This window comes from Pogona vitticeps, chromosome 1 (assembly GCF_051106095.1).
Source record: "Pogona vitticeps strain Pit_001003342236 chromosome 1, PviZW2.1, whole genome shotgun sequence".
NCBI lineage: Eukaryota > Metazoa > Chordata > Lepidosauria > Squamata > Agamidae > Pogona > Pogona vitticeps.
The window spans coordinates 244,180,443-244,194,093 of NC_135783.1; the positions used below are offsets into that span (position 1 = coordinate 244,180,443).

Genomic DNA, 13,651 nt, shown 5'->3' on the forward strand with positions numbered 1-13,651 from the left:
TGGCTTGTGAACGTGTAATCACTAGCACCCGTTTCACATGTTCAGCCAGGTCATTTCCCACGAGCACGGCTGCTGGCAGAGTCGATGAAATCGCTAGCCGCCAAACTCCCCTCCAGCCTTGAAAGTTCACAGGTACCTCCGCGACTGGCAGTGAGATTATCTGCCCCTCAATCCCTGCCACCTTCATGCTCTCATTTGGGATTACATATTCCCTAGGAATAATATCTGGATGGCACAGGGTCACCTGAGAACAAGTGTCCCGCAGCCCCCGATACTGACGGTCAAGTATTCCTACGTCCACCCCTGCTGTCTCAAACAACTGAGAATCTGTTCTCACCAGTAGGCAGCGCCTGACCTCTACAAGAGGACCATTTTCCTCAGCCTGATCAGCAGATGTAGCTGTTCCAGATTGAGTAGCCATGGCAACAGGCTCCCTCAGTGACAAGGAGCTTTGCTCTTTCTGGACACAGACCACAGCTTTTGGCTTGGTTCCACTCGAATCCTGAGGCACAATTCCTTTTAGCTGCTTTAATTTCTCACACTCTGAGATTAGATGGCCCTTTCCCTGACAGAAATAACATTTTCTGGTGTATTTTGATTCTCTCTCATCTTGTTTTGGTTTTCCCTCCAAAATCTGAGGTCTTGGTTTCATTTCTGAGGGCTTCCCTTCACCATGGGCCCCTCCCCCTTGCTGGCTTTTCCCTTTTATTCTCAAATCCAGCTCCTTTTGCTTGGCCTCAAACTCAGCCCTGATCTTTAAAATTTCTTCCTCAGCCCTAGCTTTTATCTCTTTTACTTTTTCTTCAGTCTTATCTCTGATTTCTTTTAATTTAATGTCTTTTTGCTGGTTATATTTTTCAAGATCTTGCTCACTTTGTCTGGCCTGAGCCTCATACTTTTCTCTTTCCGCAATTTCTTCAACTGATAAGTTGTTATTTTTCTTATTTAGGAATGTTAATTTTAATTGTGCCATTCTAACTCTGTGTTCCAGTTCCATCTCTTCTATCCTCATGGCCATTCCCCTTTTCTTGGCATCTGCCTCTGCCTGACTGATTTCAGCTCTTTCTCTGGCCTCCCTATCCAATTGTCTCATTCTAAATTCATGCTGTTGGGCTAGGAGCATTTTTCTGAGTTCTAAGGTCTGTTCTCCCGTGCTGTCACCTTGCACTGAGCCAAATTCATCCTCAGAACCTTGGTCTACCTGGGGGTCTTTCACTTCACCCATTTCTGCCATCTGGCTTCGAGTCAAGGGCATACTCCCCCCCAGAACAGGCTGCTTTAAAAAGTCAAGCCTCAAAATAAAACGACCACTTTTTTTTTTCTTTTGCCTCAGAACCAGCTTTCCCTATAGATTGCTGCTGTCCTTCAGCACTACTTGCAACAGTTGCGAGCTAGAGTCTACCCCCCTCTGCTGGGCCTCTCAGCAGACAAGCTAGCTCACTGCTATTTCACAGTTTTGCCTCAGCTTTTTTCCCGCCAAAACAAGCTGCCTCAGAGCTCCCTAATCTAGCCCCCAATCTGAGGTTACACGTTCTTCTACTAGTGCACCCCCCCGTGAGGCACACCTAGAAGATTACCTACGCGCTCTCAGATTGTCCCTGACTAGACCCCCCTTGCTCTGGGCACACTTGCCAAGGCTTTGCTGGACCACTGGACAACTGGACCAGTCGTATCCCACACGCTGGACACCAATCAATGTGACAAACCCAGACCTACTGGGATATGCCACACGTTAACTAAGCTGCCACCAACCATTCCCTATAAGAAGTCACACAGACCAGGGATGGATTTTTAACAAATAAAAGAATAAGGTTTATTTAAAACACACACAGGGAAAATAAAATGATCAGGTGAATAAGATATAGTAACGTGGCTTAGTCTCATTCATACATGCATACAGTTTGGTTCACACAGAACCCTTAACTTGAAGCACAGACCCTGAACCTATCAGTTCTGGCTAACCATACAGACACCTGAACCTATCAGGTTGGTACTGACACACAGTAGTACCCTGTCTGACACACAGACTCCCACACCAGCTTCTTCTTCCCAGCTGCTGCTTCGTCACCTCCCAGCGTCTCCACTTCTCCACACACGCATCACATATATATACAGTACAGCCCCTCCTCCTGATGTCCCGCCTTCCACTCCCCATAGGATGGAACTTTCCCTCCAAACCCATGACAGACAGGTAACATCAGTGCTGTATGTAACAGGTACTACTTCCAATCATCCCTTAACTGGGTAAGGCAAAGCAGAGTAACATTATCAGCACAAATACTTTAGTAAGATTCCTCTCTATAGGGATGCAATCCTCCCCGCCCCGTCTTAAAGGTCTGTAAAGCTAAGATGGTAAATAAATTGGTGTATAGCATACAACCATAGTGTAGATGAATGTGTAAAAAATGCTGCACAGAGGGTAGAAGTGGGCTCAGTGTCTGTATATATTACAGCCTGGACCTGCGCTTTTCATTTTTGGTTTTGTCTGCATGTGGACATGATACCAACTAGACACCTTGAACTGATGCTGGCCGATTCTTACACTAGAAGTTGATATAAGAAACTAAATAAAAGTTACTAAACTGGATAGGGCTGCCACTGGCCCAACTGAAGAGATACAATTATGTAGAGCACAAACAATGAATTAAGAAGAGGCTGTTGGACATAAGGTTATTAAGAGACATGGCCTACGGCAAATAGTATCTCTGCTCTATTAAAACAGGGTACAGAGCTACAGCTGGGTTATTCACCAGCTCACCACTTTTAGACTGCATCCACAGCCAAATACAGGAATCCAATTCAATTGTCTGCCTTCAGCAGTAATGGAGGTACAGTGGTGCCTCACTTAACGAGTGCCTTGCTCAACGATGAATTCGCATGATGGCCTTTGCTGGAAATTTTGCCGCCTCACCTAACGATGTTTCCTATGGGGGATTTTCGCATAACGATGTTTGGGACCTTGCTTCACTTAACGATGACAGTTTTAGGTCCCCTGTTTCGCTTAATGTTTTTTTTTGACAGCCCTGTTTTCGCTATTTTAAAAATATTCTAAAATGTTTAAAAAATGTTTAAAATGCTTGGAATCGTTAGTGCACCTAATAAAACCTTCGTTAAAGTAATTTGGCTTTGTTCTGAGTCTTTTTGAATTTTTGGTGTTTTTTTTTACCATTGAAATGTACTGAATAGGCTCCTATTGGAACGGATTAACCAGTTTTCAATGCATTCCTATGGGAAATGGTGTTTCACTTAACGATGTTTTCACATAACAATGTTTTTAATGGAACCAATTAACATAGTTATGCGAGGCACCACTGTATATCTTTTTTTTTAAAAACTCCCTTCAACTTGAGATTCTGCCCCTGCCACTCAGGACATTTTGAAATTATAGAACACATTATTCTGGGACGTGTATTAAATAGCAATCTGAGGCCTACTTTATAAGTCAGCTACTTACTCTGTGGCTGGGACGGTCAGCCAGATCTTGTGTTGCAAAATTATTGGAAAGCAGACATAAATTAATAACAGAAAATAATTCACAAAATATATTTCTGCCCTTATAAGAAGGAGAACAGAATTAATTAGTTCTTGCTAATGATATGAAGAATATGAGTAAAGGTTGGGAAATAGTTAAGGTTTTATTTAAGTATACAGCAAAATTAATGATCTGTAGTTTTTATTTGTCTTGACTATATACTGTACAGTCATGGCCAAAAATAATGGCACCCTTGCAATTCTGTCAGAAAATGCAACCCTTCTCTCAGAAAAGAAAAATCAAATCTGATACAATCCCACAGAGAAACCTAAAAATGCTCTGGCCAAAATTATTGGCACCCTGTCTAAATTGTAAAAATTAATTGCTTGTCAAGCATGTGATGCTCCTTTAATTTGTGTTTAGACATACCTGTCATAAGAAAGAGGTGTGGGCAATATAGCAATCACCCTTGCAACCAATTAAGATGGAGAAAAGTTGACTCAACCATTGTGTTGCGTGTGATACTAAGCATGGAGAAAAGAATGAAGTGTAAAGAGTTGTCTGTGGATTTGAGTGAAAAAATTGTGGAAAAACATTGACAATCTCAAGGCTACAAGTCCATCTCCAGAGATCTTAATGTTCATGTGTCCACTGTGCTCGACATCATCAAGAGGTTTACAGCCTATGACAATGTAGCTAACCTCCCTGGACGTGGATGGAAGAGCAAAATTCCTGAAAAAATTACAACAAAGGGTTGTTCGAACAGTAGATACAGAACCCAGACTAACTTCCAAACAAATTCAAGATGATCGGCAGACACAGGGTATAACAGTGTTAGCTAGCAGTATCCATCACCATCTGAATGAAAAGGGATGTTATGGAAGGAGACCCAGGAGGAAACCACTGCTAACACAAAGGCATAAAAAAAGCAAGACTGGAGTATGCCAAATGTGACTGAACCACAATCCTTTTGGGACAACATACTGTGGACAGATGAGAGAAAGGAGAGCTTTTTGGTATCATTATGGCACTGTTTACAGAAAAAGAAATAAGCCATTCAAAGAAAAGAACAGTCCCTACAGCCAAACATAGTGGAGGTTCAAAGATGTTCTGGGGTTGCTTTGCTGCTTCTGGCACTGGATGCCTTGACTGCATGAACAGTGTCATAAAATCTAATGATTATCAAAGAATGTGGGGGCGCAACGTAGTGACCTGTGTCAGAAAGCTGCGTCTCCACCAGAGGTCATAGGTCTTCCAGCAAGACAATGACCCGAAACACAGATCAAAAAGTACTCAGAAATGGTTACAAACAAAGCGCTGGAGAGTTCTGAAATGGACAGCAGTGAGTCCAGATCTGAATCCCATATAACCTGTGGAGAGATCTCAAGATAGCATTTGGGAGAAGGCATCTTTCAAATCTGAAGGCCCTGGAGCAGTTTGCAAAAGAAGAGTGGTCCAAAATTCCAGTAGAGAGGTGTAAGAAACTCATTTAAAAGGGCCGTCCCTCAAGGGGGGTAAGAGGGATGGCTTGTAGACAAAGGGCCTTTTCGGCAGCTGCCCCCAGACTATGGAACGCCATCCCAATTGATATTTGTCTGGTGCCGACGCTGATGACATTTTGGCGCCAGGCCAAAACCTTCCTGTTCCAGAAGGCTTTTAATTGAAATAAAATCAACTGTGGGTCCTGATGGCAATTTTTATAGTATATATTTTAATTGTTTTATCTTTTTTATTGTATTTTAATTGTTGCAAGCTGCCCAGAGACCTTTGGGTAGAGTGGGCGCCATATTAAGTTAAATGAATGAATGAATGAATGAATGAATGAATGAATGAATGAATGAATGAATGAATAAATACAGGAAGCGCACGGATTTGTTATTTTTTCCAAAGGGGGTGTGGCCAAATATTAAATGTGCCAATAATTTTGGCCAGTGCATTTTTGGGTTTCTGTGTGGGACAGTATCAGATCTGACTTTTCTTCTCTGTTTTTGAGGTTGTTCCAACACAAACTAAAGAAACGAACATGTGAGTACCAAAACACTTGCAACTGCAACTATTTTCTGAAAGAAGGGTTGCATTTTCTGACAGAATTGCAAGGATGCCAATAGCTTTGGCCATGACTGTACATGTTTTCATTGTGCAATGGTCAAAGGCCCATATAGATACATTTTTTTTTGGTTTGGTATGGAATGTATTTAACAATTTATTGTAAATTGCTTTGGAAGTCACTGGGGGCAGGAAGATGGTGGAGAAATGCTTTAAAAATAAACTCCTTCGTTCACTCGTATCCATTCTCCCAGGTAAATCCAGCTCTCCTCCCAAGGTTCTATGATACAGTACCTGGATCACTTACCAGATCTGTATTCGGACTTTAATTCCATCTACGTCAATCGTCTTCATTTTAAAATCAACTCCTGAGAACAAGAAAGCAAAACAGCAACAAAGAACACATGAAGTTACAAGGGTGACCTCAACATTATCCAACACATCCTGCTGTGTGTAATTAGTTTCTTTGCCATTCAGAATGCAGAGATGGACACTTATGTGTATCCTTGTTTGTGGGTGGCAGGGACGATCTTCTTGGTACCCATTCCTTCTTCATGCACAGATACCCATTCATATTACCAGCACATCATTGAATTACTATGCTCACGTACAAAGAGCATTCGCATCAAATGTGAATATAGTGTCATAACAGTAGATCTACACAGTCACAATATACCTTTTCTGCTTAAATCTTTCCAGTAAAGCATTCAGATCTGGGTGTCTTTAGCCTTAAGCACTGACAAATCTGTAAATATCTGAACAGTAGAAATACAGTTTTTAGCACTTTTGTAGCCAAGCCAATGGGTAGGAAAGGATCTTTCCAATCAAGTAACATTAGAAGCTCTTAACAGCCAGTAGAGCGAGTGGAGTTAACATGTGTGACCTTGGGCAAACTACACAGTCCCAGGGTGCACCCAGAAAGGAATGGTAAACCACTTCTGAGTATTCTGTACCCGAAAAGAATCACTATAAATCAGAATTGAGTTGATGGCACAAGATGATGATGGATAGCTGGGGTTTATCCAAAAGAAAAACAAAACAAAACAAAACAAAACAGGACAAGTGAATCCTGATGTAGTAGGAACACTCGAGAAGAAATCCATGGGAAAGCAGTACTGCGATCACTACCTTTAAGTACGCAAGAATTCACTTTAATTTTGACAGAAACTGGAGGTTTTACTGTACAGCTTCAACTTATTTGCAGTCTTGTCTAAATTTTTCCTTTACAGCCTCTTCCACCTATACCATGCAAGCAGCCTGGCTCTTAAGATGACTTAAGAAGATATGAAACACACACAAGTGTGTTTCTTTGACATTCCTACTGCACCCTATGCCTACAACTCTGAAGAGTAGATACTTTTCAGCAGCACAGTGGAGTGCAGTTTCACAGAAACACTGCACCCTGGCTGAAATTCTGTTCCTCTACCTATATTTATGCCAACAGGATTTCCACCATTACATTCTATACATTTAATAATTGTGAAATCAATGTTAAAATATGTATTACAAGATCTCAACTGAGAAATCTCTTTAATGTTCGTATATTGCACACACTATACCAAGTAGTGCCTTTTCTGCCATCCAGTAATACTTACCATTTCCCTTCATCTTCTTCTATTCACAGCAGGTGCCATTACAGTAGGGGTGTCGTAACTCTGTATATTTTGGACTGCTAGTTGTCCAACCCCCTATCTCCATGGTTGGGAATGGCCCCTGTGTCAACTTCTAAAAAGCTTCTATAAGAACAGTAGTTTCCAAACTTGGGTCATTTCCCAGAAGTGGCAGCCACTCGTCTGGGGTTCTAAAATGTGAAGCCCAACATCTGAGAACCCAAGTTTTAAAACAGTACTAAGCTAAATGTACCAATAGTATAACAGCATTTGGCAGTGTCCCCTTTCTTTTAACCATTCCTCATGGCTACAAGTGGGAATGTTATAAAACAGTCTAACTCCAATTACTATGAACTCATAACAAATAAGATTACTGTATGTCTATTTCTCACTATTATGCTTTGCTTGTACATCTTTCAGAAGAATCCAGTTGTCTCCATTTGAAACAGGTTGTTGATCTTGATGGACCTTTTACTAAACAATTCTTATACTGTAGTTTTGAAGACTAGATTTGTTGGCTAAAATGAAACACATTTCTTCCCCAGCAAATAGTGTACCTTTCTGATGGTTTCAGACACAATCGAAACTAATAAGAACTTTCTTCCATGACCTTTTATATTCCTCAAGGAATTATCCATTCTCTGTGCTCACGATAACGAGAACTTCACTAAACTGAAATAAAGGACCATAAGTTTTGTGTCACTCGTGTGGGAGAACAGGGCCATTTTTGATATGATCTATGGCCCTGTAAAGGCACTTTAAGGGCAAGCAGAAAGAGATTTCATTACACAGCAATTCATATAATCCTGCTACCTGGATAAAACTGGCTGTGGTCAACCTGAACATGTTTTTTAAGTTCTGACAAAGCCAGGCAACAGGTCACACCAGAACAACAGGCTTTTCTGGAGGAAACCCCCCCTGCTAATCTCCCACATCAGGAGAATAGGGAAGCAGGGATTGAAAACCACACCCATTTCTATTTCTTTCTAGCTACTCAGCTGAATAAAAGCCATTTTAAGCATGAGGTTTTTTTCTTTAAAGAGATAACTTCTATTTAAGAGAAAGAATGGACACCACCAGAAACATTATGGCACAAGATTTTCTGCAAAGCCTACAAGAGGGGAAATCAATACATATCCATCCATACTCATAGCTCTTAACCCAGAAATTCCCATGAGGAAGGAGTACAGTTTTGTGTGGCAAACCAATTTACCGAAGTCTGTACCATCCTGCCCAAGCATTGGACTACATTTCCCATCCTCCCCAGCCATGATTCTTACTGGAAATCCATGCAAATAGGCTTAGACCATATAGGTCACAGGACAATGCAACATACATTTGTCAGTATAGATGAGACTAAGCACCAGACACTCTGGTTCCTTCACAAAAGGAAGTTCTTAAAAGCAAGACAGCAAATCTGGAATCTGTTGTGATATCTGCACCAATGTTCCACCAGAGGCTAGTGACTGCCACTGTCATTACAAATACAGTGGTGCCTCGCAAGACGATTCTAATTCGTTCTGCAAAAATCGTCATCTTGTGAAAAAATCGTCTTGCGATGTTCCCTATGCATCAGTCTCAAAAAAAAAAAAGTCTTGCAAAGTATCAGTCTCAAAAAAAACAGTCTTGCGAAGCATCGGTTTAAAAAAATGTCTTGCACAGCACGGTCATAGAAAAAAAGTCTTGCGAGGCACCATAATGACTGCAAAAACCAATCGTCCCACGAGGCAATCGTCTAGTGAGGCACCACTGTATACTGTACTTTCTCTGGTATGTATTCTTCCTTCCCATCAATTTGGTGCTCAACAGAAGCAAGTACCACTAGAGGACCCAAGCGTAATTTCAAGCTCCTCAGGATCACTTCTGATATTTTCCCAAGGGGGCATGCTTCGTCTCCTGTACTTCTCAATTACATCCAACTGCATTAGATTTAAGACTAGCAACTTGGGTAGGCTGGTAGGAGTCAATCTCCTGCCCCTAGGACCCTCTGGAGACTGAACAGACTGCCAAGTAAAACATGCAATGAAAAACGGAAGTGGCCAGAACTCCAGTTTTTAAGCCAGCATATTCTGGGATATTAATTGGTGCAGGTGGGCCCTGTTGCCTTTTAAAAAGAGAAATTGGAGAGTTCTCAGTGTTGTAACTCACCTACTTTTGTAGGGAAAATGGAATTTTGGGGGCTGGCGGACACAAAAAGAGCCTTTGGGGGCTACACACAGTCCCAGGGCCATACTTTGTCCACCACTGCACCCTTTCCTAAGCACAGGAGCAGAATACACATTCCACCGCTTGAAACATATGCTCTCATCCTGGAAGGTGTGACTCATAAGCATGAAAAAAGCATCCCATGTAACACCTACTAATTGACCACTTTTTGACATCCAAGGTAGCCTGCCCTCAGTGGAAACTATGATAAACAGAGAGTCCCATCATTTAAGCTATACATTTGCAGCTATTCTAACTAGAAAGAGGGAAGCACAGTACCTTCTGCATACCTGCACTCACTCTACGGATATATCAAGTAGCCAGAACACTTCCTTCTTCTCCCTTCTTTTATAGAATACACACTGGGAACAAATTATTGTGTCAAATGAAACATGCATACAGTACTGATTGGCAGGAGCGGAACAGCTAAGAAGGTAGCAACTGTCATAATCTAAACTTGACCATGTTGATTTTAGCAGGATGTACCTCCAAGGGAATAGGCTTTGCCTTGCAAATCTGTCTACATTGTACAGAAAGAGATACACAAACAGAATCTGAGCTTTAAAACTTGCTGCAGAGTCCCTCCATAGTTATTACACTCTGCCCAGTGCACATTGCAGACACAATAGAACCATGAATCTTCCAAAGCCATGCACACAAACAGCAGATCTAGTTAAGCCTTTGTTAACTTAATATTACTGAAAGAAATAATATATTTTGTTCTCTCTCCTTTCTAGTCCTGCTCTGTTCGTATATTTGATTTCTTTATCCACCACTTTGAACTTAGTTTAGTTTCCTCTACTGCTGAGTTGAGATTTTCTTTGTTGGTGTGTGCTACCAAGTTGCTCCGAAATTTTGGTGACTCCTAATGAGGTGTTTGAGATATGTGCAGTATGTTGCAACCGTGGTTTGCTTCTGCCACTCTCCAAAGAGTTTCCATGGTCAAATAGTGATCTGAATCCAAGTCTCCTGAGCCCTAGTCTGTCACCCTAACAGCTACACCACATGCCTCCTGACTGAGATTTCTTAGAAGATAATTTCGTTTTTGACACTATCCAAACGGGCAAAGAATCCTATTTTCCCACCCCAAAGAGAGCTGTTCAGGAAAGTAACTTTTCATCTCTAGGGAAAAATGGAAAACTTGCAGCCTACAAGTCACAGGCAGAGACCATCTTAATTTAATGTGGATCTTGCTCTACTTTGTAAATGCCACCTATTTTTCACTGACCCCATAACCAGGATTTGAATACAGACGTCATATGATTTCTTGGATACATACAACATATCCATAACAATAAACAGTAAATACAGTGTAATGGTGGTTAGAATGGTGAACTAGGACTGAGGAGTCCTTACTTCAAAGCTCCACTCAGTCATGGGAGTGGGTGGCTTTGTGCCAGTCACACTCTCAGCCTACTTCAGGGAGCTTATTACGGATATAAAAATGGGGAGAAAACTCGATATGCTATCTTAACCTCCTTGGAGGAACCTTGGAATATAAGTTATAGAAGGAATAAAAAGCCCCCTTAACTGTTGTAACAAATGGAATGAAAATGTGCAAGACACATTGCTAAAAATATAATCTTCCATACAGCCCCTTGAAATAACAGTGTTGAAATACAGTGGTGCCTCGCTTAGCGACGTTAATCCGTTCCAGGAAAAACACTGCTAAGCGATTTAATCGCTAAGTGATTTTAAAAAGCCCATAGAAACGCATTAAAACATGTTTAATGCGTTCCTATGGACTTAAAAAACTGACCTTATGCGAAGATCCTCCATAGGGGCGGCCATTTTCAGTGCCTCTAAAGCAGGGGTCTCAAATATGTGGCCCGGGGGCCATTTGCGGCCTGCTGGATGATAGTTTGTGGCCCTTGCCTGCCCCCCAAAGCGCCCACACGTCCTCTGCTGTCAAGAATCAAAAAAAGCCTCGCCTCGCTCGCTGGCTGCCTCCCTCTTGCACCCGCTATCCGTAACTTCAGCCTGCCAGCCAGTCCGCCTGTCTGCTGGCTGCAGTTCCAGATGGAGGGTGCAAGAGTTGCTGTCTTGGAGGAGAGCCGGCGAGCGAGGCGCTCTGCTGGCCCCTTTCCCCAAGCTGCCACCGAGCAATGCCTGAGAGTGGAACTCACTCCTGGCCCGTCCTCAAAGAGTACCTCCAAGCCGCCAACAGCAGCTGCCGCCACCGCCACCACTGCTGCCTCTTCCAGGGAAGCAGCTCTCTGGCTCTCTTTCACTCTCAGCACCTCCAGCATCAGCCCGGACAGCAGCCACCTCAGCACCCGGCGATGCTTCCTCCTCCTCCTCCTCTTCATCCTGCTTCAGCCACCTTGGTCCTGGAGGCTGCCAGGGCTCGCCTTGCAAAGTTTGCTCCTCTGTTGCGGTGGGGGTATCAGCTGCTGCTGAGTGCGCCTTTTTTGAGGGGGGGCTCAGACGAAGGTTGCCAGACCTGTGTGTATGTGTGTGTGGTGTGTGTACACCTGTGGGGGGGCAGCCTGTTGTGTTTAATTTTGCGGATACCAGTGGGGGCTTTTCTCCTTTGGCAAGGCAAATTCTGTGAGGTTTTTTTTTTATTTTATGCTGTGCCCTCCTCCCCCCCGGGCTAGGCAGTCACCGGCGCTCCCTCCCTTCTCCACTTCTTCATCCTACTGCTGCTGGTGGTAGTGAAGGAGGAGCCAGAGGGGGTCGTGCGCCCCTCGTCCTCCCGGGAGCCCCAGCCGGGCTAAGGAAACTCCTGGGCGGCTTCCTCGGGCTCTTGCTCCGCTTGGCGGAAAATCTGATGTGGCCCAGCCTCACCCAGAATCTGCCTCCAGCGGCCCCCAGGTAAATTGAGTTTGAGACCCCTGCTCTAAAGCGAGGCAAAACAGCGGGTGGCCATTTTGTTTTTCCGGCGGCCATTTTGGAACCACCGATCAGCTGTTTAAAAAAGTTCACTTTGCCATGATCGCTTCCCCGCGATCATCGCAAAGTGATTTTTCCCCATAGGGGCCATCGCTAAGCAATCGCTTTGGCAATGGCCAAAACCCCATCGCTAAGCGATTTCATCGCTCAACTGAGTGATCGCTAAGTGAGGCACCACTGTACTAAGAGAGGTCAAAAGTATCAATGCTCTTTGGATTTCAAAAATACAGGAACAGGCTATGGAGGCTGCTGTGATTCACAATATCAATAAAATACTGTACTTCACTGCTTTGTTGTGTGTTATTCGACTGCATCAGTGAAGATTAACCCTGCAGTCTTCCGCCCCCTCCATGCCCCTTACAAGTAAGTTCGACTGTGTTCAGCTGGGCTTTCTCCCAGGAAACTGGGCACAGAATTGAAATTTAAACTATTGCCCAATCATCTCTGGTTTGCCTTGTGCCATCTTTGTAAGTTCTCCTTAAAGAGAGAGAGAGAGATTTCAGAAATAGGGAGGAAGGGGAATTTCATCTCACCCTGGATTCAAATTCTATTTCTCAGATCAGTTCATGCTAAGAAAGTACCATACTACCAAGAAAGCTAAATATTGGGGTATTCAACTCTTATAGCTTAAGGACTGATCAATAACAAATAGTGACATACATACCATTAGTAGCTTCAATGCACTCTCTTAATGACTTTTACAGTTCTTCAGATTTCTGACTGCTAACTTAGTTGAAAAAAATTGATCAAACAGGAAAAGGTTCCATTTCACAAAACAGCCCTTATCGCACTTCCCTTAACTCCTGATCACATTGGGGATTCACCATCCTCTGTTTACTTCCATAGCATCCAAGTTGCATGGAATGCTGAGCTACATCAACAAAAGAAAAGCTTAACCTTTCTATGTTGTTTCCATGTTAGCCTGCAATACCTTTTGGTACATTAAGTGACTACTCATTTCAGCTTTACCCAACCTGGTGCACTCTAGCCATGTTGGAACTGTAACTGTCATAACTCGCAACCAGCAAGATGGAAACTGAAACACAACACATTAGGAGAGTACATCAGATTGGGGAAGTCTGCCTTGTATCCACAAGCAAAAGATTGGTAACATCCGACCCCTAGCTCCAATGAAAGCTTTATAGGTTGGAGCAGTTTAGAGCAGGGGTAGTCAATAGGGACCATGCTGGTATATTTGAACCACAAATAATAATTCCTCACTATTAGGGGGTGTCAGGAGTTGTACCCCCAAACATCTGAAGGGCCACAGTTTCTCCATTACCTAGTGAGCTTGCTGTCCCCCAAAACACATTTTTTTCTTAAGTAATCACAGCCTCCAGAACTAACACTGAGTATTTTCCAAACCGAACAATATCAAAGCTTTAGACATTACTACCAAAGCTGTGTTTCAATGGGTGGTGTG

General features: G+C 42.9%; 1 protein-coding gene across 1 annotated transcript in view; it reads right to left on the reverse strand.

Moving 5' to 3' along the window:
- RAB15 (RAB15, member RAS oncogene family) overlaps window positions 1-13,651 on the reverse strand; it is a 29,523-nt gene that overhangs the window by 13,642 nt on the left and 2,230 nt on the right. The window contains exon 2 of the mRNA XM_020806013.3: window positions 5,826-5,886. Coding sequence (XP_020661672.1) covers window positions 5,826-5,886 — 61 coding nt within the window. The remainder of the gene's footprint in view (window positions 1-5,825; window positions 5,887-13,651) is intronic.